At 38.0% G+C, this 21,312-nt stretch overlaps 1 protein-coding gene across 1 annotated transcript in view; it reads right to left on the bottom strand.

Annotated features, from left to right (window-relative positions):
* Window positions 1-4,241: 4,241 nt before the first annotated feature.
* STX17 (syntaxin 17) overlaps window positions 4,242-21,312 on the bottom strand; it is a 48,082-nt gene continuing 31,011 nt past the window's right edge. The window contains exons 5-8 of the mRNA XM_081103570.1: window positions 15,318-15,433; window positions 15,185-15,235; window positions 7,534-7,620; window positions 4,242-6,814 (exon numbers count right to left, since the gene is read on the bottom strand). Of these exons, the coding sequence (XP_080959696.1) occupies window positions 6,575-6,814; window positions 7,534-7,620; window positions 15,185-15,235; window positions 15,318-15,433 (494 nt within the window). The 3' untranslated portion in view covers window positions 4,242-6,574. The remainder of the gene's footprint in view (window positions 6,815-7,533; window positions 7,621-15,184; window positions 15,236-15,317; window positions 15,434-21,312) is intronic.

Here is a 21,312-nt window from a genome sequence, read left to right as displayed (position 1 = left end):
TTTCTTAGCCTAGTTTCTCACAGGAGCTGGACAATGGGCCATTCAAGGCTGGGGCATCTATGCTGCTGAAGAAAAGTCCGCACGCATGCTTTGGCTATCAGATGCACAGATGACAAGGCTGGCATTGTTTTGGAAGTTAAGAAATTGAATGTAATTTCTCTTTTTTGGGGGAAAATATTTTTCTTAAGAAACAACTTTTTGCCTTGTTCTAAGAGCTTAAACAAATCTCAGCTGACTTATTTATTTATTTATTTATTTTGTAAAATGTCATTCACAGAAGTTATTTTAGCCTGGAAAAATGTAAACAGCATGTTACCAGTTTATACCTTTACCACAGAGAAACCTTAAAACCATCCTTGTGGAATGTCTGGCTGTCAATGGCATTATCAGATGGTGAGTAGTGAGTCTGAAGCGATAAAGCTGGGGCCAGAATATGGAAGGCTATGAATGCCAACCTAAGGAATTTAAACTTTCTCAGGTATTCAATGGAAGCCACTGAAAATATTTCAGTAGGAAAACGAAAGCCGGACGTTGTTCTCATTCGTGTGGCAGTGATGTGAGGAACGGCTTAAAGTGGGGGAAGATGAGGCGGGGACGGGAGGTAACAGTCTTTTATAGAGTGATGGCCACGGATAGATTGAGAAGTTAATGCAACTAACATTCAAAGTAGATGGACAGGACCCAGTGAGAGGCGAGATATAAAGAATGGGGGAGCCAAGCTGTAACCCCTAAAATTGTACAGTTGGGGAATCCCTGGCTAGAATGGGAAAAGGCATCCATCCCTGAGAAAACGCTTACTACAGGAGATAAAGCCAAAACTAGGACTCTGATCTTGATTCCCCATCCAATTCTTTCTACTATAGCTACTGCCTGGTTTGGAACATAAAAACTGGTTTGAAAGACCACAGGCCTCAGCAGGCAAGTTGATATGGCGTAATAAAACTTCAGTTAAATTATTTAAAAAATTTTTTTCTTAGACCATGGTTATAATTCTACCTTTGTGCTAACTAGCTTTGATCTTGGGTAAATCATTTGCCTTTGACACCTTTTACACTTTTCTTTCAATTTATTTCTCTCGTTAATATGCACAGATGTATTACTTGTCTCCCACAGTAAATACTTTCTTTGAGGGAAATGACGTGGATAATAAATATGAATCTTTTACCATTGATTGTTTATAATACCCAATAAGTCTCTCTGTAAAATAGTGTCAAATTAATGAATATAAATAGTGAGAACCACCTATTAGAAACAAAATAAAGTGTGAGTAAAACCCTGAACTATTTACATTAACTTAGGCTAGCAGGGAAGCCTCCCTACCTTTTATTTGGCCTCTAACGACTTCAGAACATTGTCAAATATGCATCAGGGCCTGGGAGCCACAGCCACATTGTACTTCACTATGAGAGAAGGAAATGTGCCTTTCCACAGAACCTTTTCCCAGGCCTTTCTTCATCCTTCCTCGTAAAGGTTTCATAGAGCACAAGGAAGGACAAAGGGGAGGGAGACCTGTCAGTTTTTAAAAGTATGGCGTGGTTTGGTTTCTGTAATAGGTAATGCTGTACGTTACCCATTTATTTAGGTTTCTTCAACATCTTGTGATTGATAATACCAGTATTCAGTTCTTACTTCTGGGCAAGCTACTTACGGCACTACTGGCAGGCAGAAGCCCTGGAGGAAGGTTTAGGGACTCGCAGTATTCTCCCTTTAACAGCACTCAGCTTCCGTATAACCTAAAAGTAAGTTCTTGCTCCAGCGACTCTGGCCAGCATACCCCCCTTTCTGGGTATCCTTAGGTTACTAGCTCCAGCACAGGTGGCTAGGAGAGCTAAGTCGGCAGAAGAAAAGCAAAACTGAGAAAGGAAGAGAGGAGAGGTCATAAGGACAAGTGAGTAGAGTCTTTGACTAATAAACACTGAGATGGCTTTTTCATGTGATTTGCCAAATGTCTTTGGAGGCAATTCCAAAAGAAAAGTTTCAAAAATGTTCTAATACTAGTGTTACACAGAGTGCATGGCTTCCCAAAAGCACCATTTAAAGCATAATAACCACTGGAGTCAAGATTTGGCTTAAAAAATTAATTTTTAAATTAAATATATAAATCACTGCTTAAGCGATAGTTATAACCCACGAAGATAAGGAAATTTGGAGAATGTATGGGTGGGTTAGAAACACTTTAAATTTTATAGTCTAAGGAATAAACTCAGCACTATGTACTTCTGCATTGGCCAATGTTAAAAACTTTGAGACTTGCCGAAACCGGTTTGGCTCAGTGGATAGAGCGTCGGCCTGCGGACTGAGGGGTCCCAGGTTCGATTCCGGTCAAGGGCGTGTACCTGGGTTGCGGGCACATCCCCAGTGGGAGATGTGCAGGAGGCAGCTGATCGATGTTTCTCTCTCATCGATGTTTCTAACTCTCTATCTCTCTCCCTTCCTCTCTGTAAAAAATCAATAAAATATATTTAAAAAAACACACACACACAAAAAAAACTTTGAGACTGCTTTGAGGAAAGAAGTTTTTTTAAAAAGTGCAAATGAATGGCACATGTAATTTTGAAGTAATCCTGTGTTACAGAATATATGGGTGTTTGGGTGAAGCAGAACGAAGGGCCCACCTCAATTTTATATACAGAAGTAGCATAGTCTGAGAGTAAGAGTTTTTTTAGTTCAATAGACCTAGTTAACATCCTAGCTTCATTTGTTTGTAGTTGAATAACTCTGTAAATTGTTTAACTTCTCTGTGACTCAGTTTCCCTACCTGTACAATGCTTAGTGAAGTGCCTGGCAAGCAGATGATATTCAATGAGTATCAGTTTCCCTGTAAGCATGGTGGTGTTTGTTTCAAACTAAGAGTCTCAACCTATTGGTAGATTATGAACTCACTTGAGTATGTTGCAGCCAGCATATTTTAGAAACTAAAACAGTAAAAAACATCAGAGTGAGCTGCACATTAAAAATAAGAATAGTTCCATTATATATATGCGGAGTTTTGATATAAGTGCATTTTTTATTGTGAGTTACAACAAAAATTTCATTCTCTGCTCCGAAAAGAAATTATTAGTTTATTTTATCAAAAAATGTCTTTAGGAGTGCCACCTTTACCCACTATGCCTCTATAAACTTGAAGAACTTAATAAAAGTGCTTAAAGTGTTCCTTACCTTTAAACTTGTTGCAGTAAAAATAAGACATGAATCACAGAGAAGATGAATTTGATCTGATACTATGGGGCATTAAATTCCATTTTAAGATTAGTTTCTGTGTCGTATTGACTAATATATACTTCTAAACACTATAGTTTACAGGTATATCATTGATAATTGATTAAACACGTCTAGAAACTTCTACAAAAAGTTGGCTATTAGGATCTATAATGGGAAAATTAGATACAAGTTCTAAATAAGTTTAAATGAAACTTTTTAAAAGGACCTGTAACGTTGCCTACTCATGAAGACTTGTAGAGAAATATTCCAATCCTGATTAGTAAAAATCAGAGGCCTTTATGAGCACATACACTGATGTCTCACACTGGCTCAATAAAAATGAAAGCCCAGACCAAAAACGTGAGCTTTAATTGTGGGCCTCCTCTCTCCTTCAGGTCCTGATATAAAACCAGCCTGACAGCCCTAACCGGTTTGGCTCAGTGGATAGAGCGCCGGCCTACAGACTGAAGGGTCCCAGGTTCGATTCCAGTCAAGGGCATGTACCTTGGTTGCGGGCACATCCCCAGTAGGGAGTGTGCAGGAGGCAGCTGATCGATGTTTCTCTCTCATCAATGTTTCTCTCTATCCCTCTCCCTTTCTCTCTGTAAAAAATCAATAAAATATATATTTTTTTTAAAAACCAGCCTGACAGTATAAGGACTCCCTAGTTATGTTAAGAGCATGGGCTTTAAAGCATGGAGTGGGAATAATATGCAGTGATGAAGACTGGGCATTGGTGAAGGGAATACTAGGAATTATAGAATTCAATGATACAGCTGAATCTTGATGTAACTGTCTTAAATTTGTAATCTTAGCTGATCAGGCTAGATTGACCATTAGAATCACATGTGGGACTGAAGGTTAGGAATCTTTTTTAAATAGGCACCCCAAGTAATTCTGATCCTCATTCTGGTTTGAACGGCTTGTGCTAAAGGGACATAGATCAGAAAATTTTAAAAAGTGGAGCTCAAAAGTAATTATCCCAACCTCACAGGCATCAGTATCGAATACTGAATCAGAATCTGACACTTGTTCAAAGTACTTCCTTCTTGGTATTAAAGTAACAAGTCAACAGGCAGCAATACAGTTCTTGATATTGTACAGTTATTTAAGGACAATAAGAAATGGTGCTTCCTCTCTTTGGAATTTATTGGTGAGAAGAGTCAAAAAGTATGAAGGAGAAAGGTCTCTTTAGAGACAGAAATAAAAGGTAGCAATCAATAAAAGTTGTTAAAAGTAAGCTCAGCAAGAGAGAAATGATAAACCATTCCACTGTCTGATGCCTCTGGCTCCTGAGCAGAGAAAGCGCACATCTTTTGTGGTGTTGGTACCCTTTGCTCTGTCCTCAGAAAAAAAGAGTAAGGCAAAAGGTGGTTCTTTCCTATTTCAAATGAATTGGAGGTTAAGGATGAGGCTGCCTGTAACCTTAGATTCTTTCTTTCTAAATTTAAAACCTTTTTGCTCTTTGATATAGACACTGGGTTGGGCTGGGCCAAGCTTGCTGTCAATGTCAAGTGTTGGAATTAGCACCACAAATCCATCAGGACTGAGAGTTGGCACCAGGCTTTGTCCATCATCAACTTGAATATGAGAAAAGGCAAGCAGAATGCCACTCTTGGGAAGAAACAGCAGCTGTGAAAGTGAAGGAAAGCACAGGAGATAGCAAAGCCTGGGGGAAAGGATGGTAGTAAGAGATATGAGGTAGAAAGCTAGTTCTTAGCTTCACCAAGGGCTGGCTGAAAAGACCTGGGGTTAGAAACTCCCTGTGTGGCAGGTACATCAGCCACTTGAGATTGGAAGATGCCCCAGGAAATGATCTGGCATATTCCCTGCCTGCTTATTTTTTAGCTCAAATTCTAACAATTTGGAGATCTCTTTCTCCCTGCCTCCCTCCCTCTCTTATCTAGAGATTATAGGAAAGGATGAATAAAGATGGGAGACAATTTTTAAAAAGCAGATTAGGACTGGCTGGTGTGGCTCAGTGTTTGAGCGTCAACCTATGAACCAGGAGGTCATGGTTCTATTCCCGGTCAGGACACATGCCTGAGTTATGGGCTCAATCTCCAGTGTGGGGCCTGAAGGAAGCAGCTGATCAATGATTCTTTCTTCATTGATGTTACTATCTCTCCCTCTCTCCTTTCACCTCTGAAATCAATAAAAAATATATTTTAAAAAAGCAAATTATGAGAAAAACCCTCATTACACATGGATAGAATTCACCCCACAAGTCAAAGAACTTTTGAAAAATACAAGGGAAGGAAGGCAGAGGGCACTACTTCTGTGAAGAGACAAACTGACAAACAGCTGGCTTAATAACACTGTCTCCTACCACTTGAGATTTTGTCTTTATTTAAAGAGAGACAGAGGGAAGAGTTCAGAGAGTCAGTGTCACAGATTAAGATGTTTAAAAGAGAAGTTGGGCCTTTCTTTCACTATTAGTTTCCTTCATCAGAAAATATAGTGGGCCTATAGGAAACTGCGATAGTTTCATCCAATGACTCTACCATGTACTTCACCTGTGCCCTTGCCAGATCTGGATTTCCTATTTGAAAGAAAGACTCCTGAACTCCCATTCTTTTCTTTGCTAACAGGCCTAAATAATCTCCTACATTTAGAAGATAAAAAGCATATTTAATATATGCTTAGTCTTAGGATCTTCAAATCAGGGTTAGGAAAGGAACTATTCTTTCATAACCCAACATGTCCGCACATCACATGTCCTTATCAAAGTTATGGGTTCAGTTTTCACACTTCCAAGAAGAAAATCTGCTCCCTGGCAGTCTTCAAACTACCTGACAAACATTATACACCCTCAGCCCAGGCCCCTCAATTCCATTAATACACCAGCAAACAAAAATATATATCCACTTATCACAGTCCAATCCCACTTGAGCATCTACAGCCACTGTCCTATATAATAAAAGGCTAATATGCAAATCGACCGAATGGTGAAAGGACTGGTCACTATGACACGCACTGACCACCAGGGGGCAAATGCTCAACGCAGGAGCTGCCCCCTAGTGGTCAGTGCACTCCCACAGGGGGAGTGCTGCTCAACCAGAAGCCCTGAACCAGGCTCACGGCTGGCAAGCACAGTGGTGGTGGCGGGAGCCTCTTTCACTCCCGTGGCAGCACTAAGGATGTCCGACCCGATGGCGGGGAGTGGGCCTAAGCCATCAGTTGGACATCTCCCAAGGGCTCCCGGACTGGGAGAGGGCACAGGCTGGACTGAGGGACCCCTCTCCAAGTGCACAAATTTCGTGCACCAGGCCTCTAGTCTTGATATAATCATGTTCCAAAAGCTGAGTGTCCGACAGCAACAAAGGTCCATTAGCATAAACACGTTGGAGCCAATAATACTGAAGTTTGGTTTTTAACTGCATTTTTTGTCAGTTTGGCTGGGAAGATCTGGACAGCTGGAAACGAGCTTCTCCGTCATTTTCTGTTTCCTTCTTTGTATCAATTTTCCACCTGTGAAGCCCAACACCCCACCACCAAGTGCAGCTGCAATTCCTGCCACTTTGAAGCCTGCAAGGAGGCCAATCGGACCCCCCACCGCTCCTCCGAGGAGTGCACCTGCCACAGGCAGAATTGCCAGCTTGTATTTTGCAGCCTGTAAAAAAAAAATTCAATTTAGAAATTGAGTTGAGAATATCTGCCTGTGGTGATGTGCATTTTCCTCTTATTACTCCTGCCAATGCCTCTTTAACTCTTGGTACATAATTAACCTTGGAGATTGTACTGGAGGGAGGGGGCAGAAAGAGTATTCCACAGGTACTACAATTGCTCCAGACCTCAGAATTTAGAGAAACGGGCTACAAAGAGCTGACTGCTACAAATTGAATTTACTTGCAAAACAATCAAACCACTAACTACCTCACTGGCTTATTTAAACAGGTTCAGCAGCCACAGATACCCCAAAGTTTTCATTTTGCACACATACTATTCCATGCCCTGGGGTTAAACGCAAAATTCTATGGAAAGAGATGGCCCACTCCACATATGCTGTCACATCCTTAGATTTTTGTCCCTACTGGATTCTGGCAAGCCTCTCTATGCCCCTGAACCTCTAAATATTTCCTTCTAACACCAAATATCTTAGAGTAGGGCTGCAGTTTATTCTCTCTTTGAAAAAAATTTCTCTCCCAACAGAATGAAAGAGTAGAATATTACTACAGCCATTGATTTCTTGCACTACCTTTGTGTCATTTCTTCCTTATTTCCTTAATTGCTGGTTCCCTCAAGATTAAAGAGAGCAGATCAATTGGGTTAATACTACAAATTCCTGGGAGCCAGAGTAACATTGATTTGTCAGCAGGAGCAGAATCTTACCTTCCCCAAGTTTCTGGTTCCCTCTTCAACATTCACAGCAGCACTGTTGACATGGTCCTCAATGCTGTCAATCTTCTCCTGCTGAGACTAGATGCAAAGGAATTATGAGTGAGAATTCCTGCTGGGGAGCAGCAGAGAGCCAATACACACTATTTTAATTCCTGTAATCAGGGCCCTGTGCACTGCAGCCTTGCAGTCTTAATAGTGGTTCATTAATAGCATCTGATAAACTATGTCCAAAGTACAAATTCACTTGTGTGGAAAAAAAAAAAGAGGGTGACTTACTTATTAGGTAATAAAAGACTGGCACCTTTATAGGAAAAAGCATCTCACACTAAAATTCATTCAAGCATACAAACATTCTCCAAATGAATCTATTTTCCAGGAGAAAAGAAATTCAAGTAAGCATTTACATGTCATGTGGGTTTGACAGGAAAAAAACAAAAACAAAAACGAAAAATCCTCCCTAGCTTATCTCTTTGAAGATTCAGTTTAAAACAGGCAAATCTGACTTAGGAGTAAAACTCTCTTGACCCAATAAATACAAATTATTACATTTTAGAAATAAGAATACGGTGTGGTTTGATCTGCCATGAAATCTTTCTACTTCTGATCTGATAAGCAGTAAGGAGCAGAGAATGAATTTACTGTCCTGTGTTTTACACCTGTACAATTTAATACATTTTAAAATCATGATAAGCTAAAATGTTTCTGATCAAATATATTAATAAATCATTCTACATAAAACGACAACACCTACACTGACACAACAGAAATTGTGACTCACAGAATCTCTGGGTAGAAGGAATGCTTAGGTAATTGAGTGGGATTTTTCCCTCAGATGTGTAAAGCCCTACTACAACATTTCTGACAAGTGGTTACCGAACCTCTGCTCAGACAATAAAACTTCTTTAATGTTAGCTCCCCTCCCCCCACAACCCATAGACGCATAAATGCCAGTTCTGACACCCTACCCTTGTTTCTCTTTAGGACAACCCCACACTTTCCATTCTTCCTTGAAAGTCTATGCTAGGAGATAAATCACAGATGCAAAGCTCTATCATCAACCTCCGTATCTTGATGATGTTGAAAATAGTCAACATGTCCCCTTTTTCTCAGACCCAAAAGAATTCCATCAAGATGACAGAGCCTGCCTGAGCCAACCACTGTGGCTCAATGGTTGAATACGACCCAAGAACCAGTAGGTCATGCTTCATTCCCAGTCACGGCACATGCCTAGGTTGGGGGCTCAATCCCCAGTAGGGGGTATGCAGGAGGCAGTCAATCGATGATTCTCATAATTGATGTTTCTCTCTCTCCGTCTCTCTTCCTCTCTCTGAAGTGAATTTAAAAATATATATTTTAAAAAAAGATGGTAGAACCTAGCAGAATTACTATCATTTCTAAAGTTCAAGTGTTATCTCAAGATCTCAGGGAAATATCTTTTAATGCTCCTTCCTACAAGGTTGGATATTGAAGCTCTATGACTTTTTTTTAATAAAGTAAAATTCTAAAATAATTTTAAAAAAATTTTTTTCACAAAAATACTTTGGGATAATTGGAGAAAGGATCACAAGACAAAACAAAGCCTGAGATTACTGATTATTTAAACTGTAATGCTCACCATCTTTGCAATCACCAGTACTAAATGAGGCCTCTCTCACCCTGGGGAGTAGCTCACACCTCTAAGTACTTATTCACTGACATAAGGAAGCTTGCTTAAATACGGGCATGGAAATGAGGCAGAGAGCAGACCACCCCCTATCCTGGGATCAGTAGTCATCCCTCAGTTGTGTAGATCTGTCTTCTTCCCCTATTTTGCTTGGTTTGAATCCCAAACTTTGCCTATATCTTCAAACTCTGCTTCTTGAGTAAGAAGGACTCAAAATAACAGAAAATTAGATTTAGGCAACTGGTGTCAAAGTGTTAGTCACTGTCCACAGCATGACCAGCCAGGCTCCATTCAGAGCAAAATCTGGTCACCACCTTTCCACTGTGTCCTTGGGTCTGTATGTTGGGCAAAATAACACATACACAATGTTATCTCAGTACAGAAACCCAAGCTCTTAACAACATTGGCTCAGGAGCCTCCTCACCTATATCTACTAACCTCCTACATCTACTAATCTGCCTGTAGTGCCCACATTTGACAACCTTCACACTCTCTTCCTGACATTACATACTTTGGTGGCTCGTGTATGTTCTCAGCATCCCTTTAACAATAAATTAAATCACTTATGAGAATCACTGCAGTGTTTCTAGAGTAATACATGGACTTTTTCCTTTTTAAATAAAAATGTTTTCAATACTAATGAAGAATTGTTTTTCTCTCTTTTTAAAAATATTTTTTAGTGATTTTTAGAAAGAGAGGAAGGGAGAGGGAGAGAGAGAAACATCTATGTGGGAGGAAACATCCACTGGCTGCCTCCTGCACACCCCCTACCAGGGATTAAACCTGCAACCCGGCATGTGCCCTGACCAGGAATTGAACCAGCAACCTTTCAGTGCATGTACAATGTCAAACCAACTGAGCCACACAGGCCAGAGTGAATTGTTTTTCTTTTGAATGTTGATGTTGATAGTTATAGGCACACATCCTCTATATCAGTGGTTCTCAATCTGTGGGTCGCGACCCCTTTGGGGGTCGAACGACCCTTCCACAGGGGTCGCCTAAGACCATCCTGCATATCAGATATTTACATTATGATTCATAACAGTAGCAAAATTACAGTCATGAAGTAGCAACAAAAATAATTTTATAGTTGGGGGTCACAACATGAGAAACTGTATTTAAAGGGCCAGAAGGTCGAGAACCACTGCTCTATATCAAGTAATAGTAATACATTCAACAAATCTATTCCCAAATCCATTTACATCAATAAAAATGCTCTCTCTTGAACAGTCTTGCTAATAGTTGTGCAGTTTTATGATTGCGCTTGAAAAGCTATGGTTTAAGAAGTTAATGCCAAAACTCCAGAATTTTTTCTTTATTACTAACTCCAAATTTCAGCCAGCTTTCAAGGCCAGCTCTACTCTTAGATCTTGGCCAATCCAGATAACATTGATCTCTCCTGGTTCTGAACTCTAAATATATGTAGTTTCTATCCTGAATCATATGCAATCACATATACAGAAAAGCCCAAAAACAAACATACAAATGCTATGATATACAAGGAGAATACAGGATTATATTCACCTACAGTAGATAATAAATGAAGTAGGTAAGTAGGATGTTGACATCAGGGGATTTAGCAACAGGAAAAAAGCTGTAGGAGCTATAGTACTAAAATATCTAAAGATAATGTTGGTAGCAAAGGTAGAATTCTAACCAAGGAGCGTAAGGGAATCAACTAAGGAAGGAACAAAAGCAGGAATGCAGTGGGGTAATAGAAGGGAAGGGGGGTGAGAAGTAATAGGCATTATTTCATTTACTCCTCCCAACAATTTACTAAGCTCATTATTGTCAAATAATATCCTGACAGTCACATAGGTAATAAATGGAGGAATCTGATCTAATCCACTACAACCCAGCTTTTATGCATCCAGAATAAAACTGGATTTAAAAATCCATAGTGAATAAGACAAAATGTAGAGACAAAACTGGACCTATAACTAGGGCAGCATTTTTTAAATTCCCCTTGTCTAGAAATAGGGTTGGTTCCACAATTATAGGAAAGAGAACACTTGAGCAATAAAGGCTGAAGAAAAATAAAGATGGGGCCTAGTACATATTAATTTATTACCATCTATTAGGCCATATCTGGATGTCTCAATGGTTTTGTAGGTTCTTTTTTTATTATGGTAAAAATTAAAATTTATAATTTAACCATTTTTAAAATATATGTTTTTATTGATTTCAGAGAGGAAGGAGAAGGAGAGAGAGATAAAAATATCAATGATGAGAGAGAAACATTATTGGCTGCCTCCTGCACGCACCCCTCCCTGCCCCCCCCCCCCCCCCCCGGGATTAAGCCTGAAACCCAGGGAGGTGCCCTGACTGGGAATCGAACTATGACTCCTGGTTCATAGGTCAACATTCAACCACTGAGACACACCAGCTAGGCACAATTTAACCATTTTTAAGTATACAATTCAGTGGAATTAACTACATTCACAATGTTGTGTAACTGTCATGAGTATCCTATAGGTTGTTTTTTATACTGTTTTCTAGTCTTAGCTCAGTACTATGCACACAGAAAGTGCTCCATAAATAAATGGTTAACTTGCCTAGATACTATCATGTCCATGTGATGATAATGAGAGGATGTGGTCACTCTGATTATGTTCCCAAGTCATTTGTTGCCTAAATGGAGCTTCTGTGAGTCCTTGACCATGTGGTCATGAGAACTCAGTCACCCTGGGAATAGTAATCAGGGTTTCTCCTTTGAGCTATTGCTTAATAACAATCTGTCCTTACACAGATTATTATAAATAGGACATTTGTATAGATCTATGGCTATAGTCTAACTCTCCCTGCACGAACCTTCCTTAGATTAGGGATTAGGAATTGTTTAATAACCTAATAGTACTAGTATATATAATAGTTAAATGGCCCAAAACCCTTCATTTTCCTTTCATGTGTCAATCTCATTAGAAGGGAAATGTGTTTGTCTTGAATGAGAACTTTTTAACATGTTTAGTTTGTTTTTTAAATAAACTTTAAATATAATCTATGTACATTAGACCTCACACATTTCATGAGTACATACCAATGACTTTTGACAAATGTATATATCTATATAACCAGACATATACAGATCTTACAAGATACATTAGATCAGAGATTATGCATTACAATTAAATAAATCTTGATTCTAAAAACAACAAATATTTTGGGATTCTTGTATCATTCTCTTTTATATGCAAATATGTTAATAGTTTGTACAGATACCTAATCCAGAAACTTCATTTTGCTTCTTCTGACTTAGAGGCATCAAAAAAAGGAAAATGCTTTAAAGAATTTGCTATATTTGCCGTAGCTGGTTTCTCAGTAGTTAGATCATTTGCCCACAAACTGAAGGGTTGCGGGTTCAATTATGGTCAAATAATTGACCATATCTCGGTTGCAGGCTCGATCCTCAGCCCCTGTTGGGGTGCCTGCCGAAGGCAACCAATCGATGCATCTCTCTCACATTGGTGTTTCTCTCTGTCTCTATCCCTCCCATCCATTCTCTCTAAAAATCAAACGAAAAAATATCCTTGGGTGAGGATTAACCCCCCCAAATTTTTTTAAACAATATTCAATTTAAGCATTATATTTCAAGAACAAAATCCACACACTAGAAAACAAGCAGAGTAAGGGTCTAGTACTGATAACCCTAGAAATCATATTCTAGGAATACATTAGCAAATCAAGGGTTTTTAAGAGAAGACAATATGGTGAGGTAGGATAGAGTGAGGAAAGAGAAGGTGGTCTCAAAGGTTGAAAAACTTTTTTTTTTTTAAATATATTTTATTGATTTTTTACAGAGAGGAAGGGAGAGGGATAGAGAGTTAGAAATATCGATGAGAGAGAAACATCGACCAGCCGCCTCCTGCACACCTCCTACTGGGGATGTGCCCGCAACCGAGGTACGTGCCCTTGACTGGAATCGAACCTGGGACCTTTCAGTCCGCAGGCAGACGCTCTGTCCACTGAGCCAAACCGGTTTGGCTGAAAAACTTTTATATGGAAAAGAGATAAAACTTGTTCAGCATATGGCTCCATGGAGCAAAAGTACCAGAGGGAAGTTATTAAAGGGCAGAGTTTACTTTACATGAGGAAGAACTTCTCAGAGCCTCCAAATGGGATGGTTGAAGTATGATGTGTCCCTGCACTGTAACTGCTCAAAAAGAGGCAAAAGACCATCTATTTGAGAAGTTGGGGCAAGAGTAGATTAGTTGACCTTTTCAATTCCAAGATTGGTTGATTTAGGAGCTCTTATAATTTAAAGCCAGGTGTCAAGGAAATCATAACTCAAAAATGTACAACCCCCAAATCATAGTTTGATCAAGAACAAAGAACTAAACCTAGCCAGAAGCATAAGCAGAAATAGGGTTGCTCCTGCAGGTACATCCATACATACACACACATAACTCATACATCCAACCTTCCCACACACAATTCCTGGGAAGAAAAAATAATTTAGAAAAATAGTAACAAAACCTATTCTATTTTTTCCAGTAAATTTACCTTATGTCCTCTATTCTATGTTAACAGTTTCACTGGCTACCTGATTATGCAGAATAAAGCCTAGTGTTTCTTATCTTTGACTTTTCCATCTTCCTCCAATTTCTACCCCAGAAATACCTCTCAGTCATCCCTTATCCATGGGAAATATGTTGCAAGACCCACAGTAGATGCCTGAAACCACAGATATTACTGAACCCTATATATACTCTGTTTTTTTCCTATACATACACACACACACACATTTTATAGCTTTGCTTTGGTATATACAAATTGCCAGCATCACTACTCTTGCACTTTGGGGTCATTATTAAGTAAAACAGGGTTACTGGAACACAGGCATTGTAATACCACAACAGTCTAGCTGACAAGCCAAGATGGCTGTTAAGTGACTAAGGGTGTGGAGGATATACAACATGGGTACTATGGACAAAGGGATGATTCATGTCTTGAGCTAAGACAGAGTAGGACAGTGCCAGATTTCATCATGCTACCCAGAACGATGTACAATTTAAAACTTATTATTTCTGGAATTTTCCATTTAACATTTTCAGACCACAATAGACCACAGTAACTAAAACCATGGAAAGCAAAATTGTAGAAAGCAAAACTGCAGATATGGGGGGGATTACTGTACTTGCTTTGCCATTGCTCTTTGTGAAACTCTTGCAATCGATTCCTAACCAGTTATCCTGCCTATAATCTTCCCCTCTATAAGGCCATTCCTCACACTGTGATCTTTCTGAAGCACAGACGGGATGGATCACAGCACTCTACCTGTTCAAAAATCTATATTGGCTCCTACATAGTAATGTCCAAATTATTTGGTATGGCGTTCAATGCTATCGGAATCTCACCCTAACTCTCCTTGCTTTGCTTGCCCATGGTACCTTATGCTTAGATTATACTGCAATACTTGTCATTCCTAAAATGTACTGTACTCCATGTCTTTGTTCAGCTATTTTCAAATGTACCTCTCACTCCACCTGTGGACACTTTACTCAATTTTCAAGGCTCAAGCAAAGGCTACCTATCTTGTGAAGCTACCCTTAATGCTTCCACCTCACAACCCCTTCCTCCCTCAAATGCTGCTTCTTGGAGCTTCTATTACTTCTTGTCATACCTTATTTTTGCATTTAACAATCATGCTTGAAATTTCAAGTTTGGAGATCCAAGCATATCTCTACCCACTGTAAATCCTTAAAGGCAGAGAACAGGCTTCATTTATTTCTATAACCAACCTTATCAGACCCCCAATGCCAAGGATCGAATACAGTACCTTTTATGGCTCCATAAAAGTGCTTAATAAATGTTTATGGAACCTATCTGGAATTTGACAACAATTGGACTTCTATCCATGACCTAATAGCAGTCTTAAAAATTATAACTTCTATTAAAATTCTAGTCAAAAGTCTAATGACTGATAAAAGCCTTTTAGCTATTAATCTAACATCTCTGAGCCAAAAACAGTCATATACTTACATTCACTAGGAGAGAGAATTCTGTGACCAGTTGGCTAAGTTCAATTAGGTCCTTAAAAGGAGAAAAAGAGAGAGGAGGTTATTTACTTTTATGCCTCACAGCTACCAAAAGGAAAAAAAAAAAATTAACATACCGCTTCTAAGGTTTCCCATGATTCTGCAGCATTTTGATCTCGAGGAATTTCAGGCAATGCATATATCTGAGTCATACTCTGAGGATCAGCTTCAGCTTCAGTAGTGTGAAATGCTCCTGGATGAACATAGTCTCATGTTTAGAGTTTATCTGCTTTGCTAAAAAGGCAACAGCATGAATCGACTCCATAAAAACAATTGTCATGTAAAATGCTTACTAATTAAATTCAGACTGAAAGTAAACTGATTATTCTATAAAAACAGATTTATCTATAGGCAGATTGTTCCTAGGTTAACAAATATTTTTTAATTTATTCTACAAAGTCATCTTAAAAAAAATGGCTACAACTACTATCTACCACTCTGAATAACTAAGGCTAGATGTGAAAGCACCACCAAAGGAAAGCTATTCTATTTGGCCAATGTTCCATGAAGAGATACCCAGGTTTAACACTTTTATCGCTAAATTATTAACCTTTTTCTTTGGCTATTTTAGTAATAAACATCAGATCCTTAAGTTGTTAAAAGTAGAGAAGTGATGTGTTTTTAGCAATGAAAATCAGTCATTTTTGGTAACAAATTTATCATAAAAACTAACACCTATTACTACATGTATATTTTTGTACATATTGACACCCTACTTCTCTTCAGAGTCATTTTTCTGACCCATATCTCCATTGCTTCTAATTCTTTTCTGAGTTTTAAGTCATCAACACACTATGGTTTTCCTCATTAACCACTGCTATGATGATGAATTTACATTCCAAACTCCACCTCAAGTCTTTATTTCACTGTATTCGTTTTACCAATCATTCATTCAATAAATATATATTTATACAAAACCTACTATATACCAATCTGTGACAAGATGCTGAGTACACAATGGTAAACCATAAAATAGTTCCAAGGAGTCAATATAGTATGGTGGTTAAGAGTATGGGCCTCATCAGAAAGACCTGGGTAAGAATCCTGGTTTGGCTTTTCACTAGCTCTTTGACTTGGGAAGGTATTTCATCTTTTTGACTTATTTTCCTCATTTATAAAATAAGATGAAACTTTGCATTGTGCCTGGCTTACAGATCAAGTATAAGCGGTTAGTATTTACTACTACTGCCATTGCTGCTGCTACTATTATTAATGGAGCTAATCATATGTGTGATACAGACATGTTAACAGGCAAACTCGGTATAGTCTGATAAGAACTGTGACATGGGTAAGTATGGAATGCTATATGAGCACAGAGTTAGTTAACTAGTTCTGTGGAGAAAAGAGTGGTCCAAGAAGGTTCTGGAGCCAAAGCCTGCTGATGGACAGAAATTATATAATTGAACTGGGGCAAGAGTGAAGGCAGAAGCAGAGAGTATTCAGGCCAAGGAGAATAATATGTGCATACGTTTGGGGACTGAAAGGAGTTCAGTATAGCTGAAGCATACTCTATGACAAGAGAAAAGCAAAGGTTGAGGTTGAAAATTGAGGGTGACATTACTAGTGGCATTGTAAACCATGCTCAAGAATTGTGTCTTTCTCATAAGATCAATATAAAACTATTAAAAGGAATAGGAGACTATTGGTAAGCTGCAAGGTGCCATATCAAATTTCAGATTTAGAAAGGAACCATAGCTGTGGTGTAAATAATAGATTAAGGATGGAGTTGAAGGTAAAAAGAATTAGAGAGTGAAACACAAGTTGGAAGGCTTTTCATATGTCTGATGCAAAAATGATGATGATCTGATCTGGGATTGTGGCAGTGGAAATGTAAAGAAGAGATCTGAAGGTCTGCTTTCTTTTTGTCCCCCATACTTCAAGCTTAAAACAATACCTACCACTTTAATATTTTCTGAGCACTCATGTATTGTGTTGGTTACTAGGGATGAAAAAGTAATACAAAGTAGTTGCTCTCAAGGAAAGTATATTCTAGAAAAGTTAGACATACAAAGAAACAATCCTACAACAGTAAGAGAGTTCAGGAATATCTAAGTAAATAGATATAGATACACATAGTGCTTTGTGGGTGTTCCAGGCTGGGGTGGCATCTGATCCAGCCAGTGTGGTGTACAGTGTATGGGACAGCTTCCTAAAAAATATGATCTTACTAGGCAAAGAAGATAATATAAATGTAGGTAGAGAGACCAGCATGAAAAAGGCCTCAAAGAAGAAAGAATATAGTTTAACATAAAATCAGCAGTTTGGTCTTGCCAAAGCATAAAGTAAAAGCCATAAAGTTACAAGCATAAGACATTATAGATGGTTTTAAGGGACCTTGTTATCGAGTTAAAGACTTTGGACTTTATCTGGTAGACATTGGAGAGCTACTGAAGGGTTATAAGCAGGGAGATGACAGTGACATATGACACCTGATCTAATCCTAAAAGTATATTATTATAACACTAAGTCCAACTTCTCTCTCAATTTCTTTTTCCATCCTAGCCTATTACAATGGTATTTTATACAACTGCATTACTAGTTTACTTTCATAAATCAGGAATGCTTTACCTCTCCAGAAAAAAAACACACACCTGTTTAAATTGTTTAGGAAGGGCAGAAACATTGATGTGAGAGAGACACATCAATTGGTTGCCTCCCACACGTGCCCTGGGATTGAGCCTGCAACCGAGGTACATGCCCTAGCCAGGAATGGAGCCCAGGACCCTTCAGTCTTAGCTGACGCTCTATCCACTGAACCAAACTGGCTAGGGCTGATGATATTCTTTTATTTTTTTATAAGAATACAGATATAGATATAGATATCTATACATATTTTGATTGATTTCAGAGGGGAAGGGAGAGGGAGAGTGATATAAAAACATCAATGATGAGAGATAATCGTTGATCAGTGGCCTCCTTCATGCCCCCTACTAGGGATCGAGCTCACAACCCAGGCATATGCCCTTGACCGGAATTGAACCTGGGACCCTTCAGTCCATAGGCCGATGCTCTATCCCCTGACCCAAACCAGCTTGGGCTGATGGTATTCTTTTAATTTTGAATCTTAACTTACCTGAATATATTTCCTTATCTTAAAGGAAGAGCAAAAAAAATGAGATACAGAGTAAATTTTACATTACAACATTATGGCATGCTGTAATATTTTAAAAGCTCTCTATAATCTTTACAAATGCTTAAGAGTTATCTCATGTCCTAATATCACATAAAAACACTTTCACTTTAACTTCAATGAAAATAAATGAAATACTCTAAGGCCTTTCTTCCTCTTAATATGCCTATTATAAGAACTCCAACTTCTTTTGTAGCATGATGAATAATGATAACTTTATCATTAACAAACAAAATGTAAAGCATAACTTCATAAACACAACACCCATTCTAAATATTTTGTAAGGCAGTATCTTTGTACTATAGAGAGGATTCAAATGAATTATGCCAGAGTATATAACAAAATGAAGAGAAATTATCATATATAAATTATTGATCTAAAAAATGAAGGGATGGGAAATGTTTGACATTTTAGGCAAGCATTAAAGATTTCCCTCAGCAAAAAATAAAAAATGTTTAAGTCATTTACATCTCACTTGAAACCAAACTGCGTATGCATCTCAGTTCAAATGAAGTCTTAGAACAAAGAAATCTGTTCTCTTCCATGGAAAATCCTGTTGTAAACTTACAAGGCAGAACATCATTAATCAATTCAAGGCATGACTAGTAATTAAGAAAGGAAACCCTTTAATTTCTACAACTTCCATAATTTATTTATTCCAGCTTGTATTAAAAATCTGTACTTCAGTAGTCATCCACTGACTTTGAACTTTTACAAATTGCTATAGAGAGAAGGAAGTAAAACACTGAAACAGATTATAGCTGCAGGAAAGAAGGTTAAAGAACTATTATTCTGTGTACATAAGTCAAAATTGCTATTGTTTTATATAGCATATTAATCTCAGCTAGTTCTATCTACATGCAAACAACTGCAAGTGTAAAGGGCACAGAATATATCACCACTGTTTTTAAAACTCATTCTAAAATCGTATTATTGGCTATAAACTCAAATATACCTTAAGATAGATTTAGTTGAAGTGAGAAATAAGCTTAATATATAGACATAAGACTTTCCTCTTCTCTGTTTAAACATTCATTCATTCACTCATTTATTCATACTCATTCTGTCCTTCTCCCCACAATGCCCCCCTCCTTCTCCATACTTCATGAAAGTCAGTGATTCTACTAAGAATTACAATATATATAAAAAATTTCCACTAGCTCTTGGGTCTCAGATACAGAAGCAAGGTGACGAAAGGAATGTCATTGTTCAGCAAGCGCACAAGACGTGCACACGCTGTGCCGCCACTGTGCCTAAAAGAACTACCACCTACAGAAGTCCACCTGGGGCAAGAGTAGCTACCCCGCCAAGCAGAACAGGAAGTATAACTGGAGTGCCAAAGCTAAATGATGAAACACTACCAGAACTGGTCACGTGAGGCACCTAAAAATTGTATACGATAGATTCAACATGGATTCCGTGAAGGAACAACACCTAAACCTAAGAGGGCAGCTACTACAGCATCCAGTTCATCTTAAGGATTTCAAAGATTGGTCGCGAAATAGATGTTCTGGTTTAAAAAAATTTTCCCCCACTAAACTTTACTATACTAGAAAAAGTCATTATGAATCTAAATTAATTCAAAAGCATTTCCTGATTTTTTCACTTTCTGACAGTTTAAGATTAGTGGAATTAATTTACTGATCATCTACATAAACCTAACTATCCAAATAAAATGACTTCTAAGTCATGGCTTAACCTAGCTGCAAAGTAGGATTTTTAAGAAAATTAAAACCAATTGAAAACACATCTTCTGAATAATATTAAAAAAAACCACTTACATGTTTTACAAAACGGTTCAGTACATGTATATACCTGTGATAAAATCTAGTATTTCATCAAATTCAATATGCTGGTCTGAAGTTCTCATAAGTTTTAAGATTGGATTATTTTTTGTGAATATTTGTTTAAAATGTAATAAGATCTGTTCCTATTGCGCTGGTGAAGCTGTGTGCTGGATGGGGAGTAAGAAAGACAAGATGGAGAGAAGCAATGATTCATTCTGTATGACTTGGAACACCTTTCTAAATACAATTCAAATCTGTTGGTGGGAAGCAATGTGCTAAAAATGAAACTAGACACACAAGTGAGACAGAGGGAGATTCTCAGATCAAGTAAGATTGGCAGAGAAGATTTACTTTAGGAACTCTCAGAAACTGGACAAAAGAAACAGAAAAATCATCCCAGGTTTTCCCCAAACTTAATAAATTTCTTTCATTCTCCAGAGAACATAAAACGCCCTATTCTACTTGTTATTTCTATCTGTAAATGAAAAACTATTTTTGTATTCTGATCTCATGCATGGAAATGTGGCAACATTACTCCAAATATCTCTGCTGATGTTTCCAACCAATTTATTTAGAATCAGATTGAGTTGTTAAAGAAAAAAGTATTTTAAGGCCCTTAACTTTATGCAAATCAAACTTTTTTTTCCTGTATAGGCTGTCACTACTATATTGAGTATCTAAAGCAAAAATAAGAAAAAGCCAGAGAACACTGGATTAAAACATGCAGAATGACAGAAAACATTCTATAGCTAAAAGAAGACCAGACATGGAGTGGAACAAATCTAATCCCACTACTAAAGCTTTATGTAAATCTGTGCTTTCTTTTCATATTCTTGTCCTCCCATCCTCTCAATTTTTTAAATATTTCTGGATTTGAGGCAACTTAGAAGAAACTCTCATATTTGATGAAAAACTCAGGCACTTGGTCAGACAGTTGATTTGAACTGCTTAATGTTGGCAATGGTGCAATATGACCTAGACCATTCAGAATTTGAAATTCTAACACTGTTTTAGGTATAACTTAGGTATTTGATTTTATAAAGGGAATGACTGTCTTAATCAAATCCAAATTGGTTGCAGAGATTTAATTTTGTAGTTTCTCCAAGTGTTCAAGTGATTAGAGATCTTAGGCCAATATGGTGTTCCATGAATTGA

The sequence above is a fragment of the Myotis nattereri genome (genome assembly GCF_964212035.1).
Source record: "Myotis nattereri genome assembly, chromosome: 12".
In the NCBI taxonomy this organism is placed as follows: Eukaryota; Metazoa; Chordata; class Mammalia; order Chiroptera; family Vespertilionidae; genus Myotis; species Myotis nattereri.
This window is presented reverse-complemented; position numbering and strand designations above follow the sequence as displayed.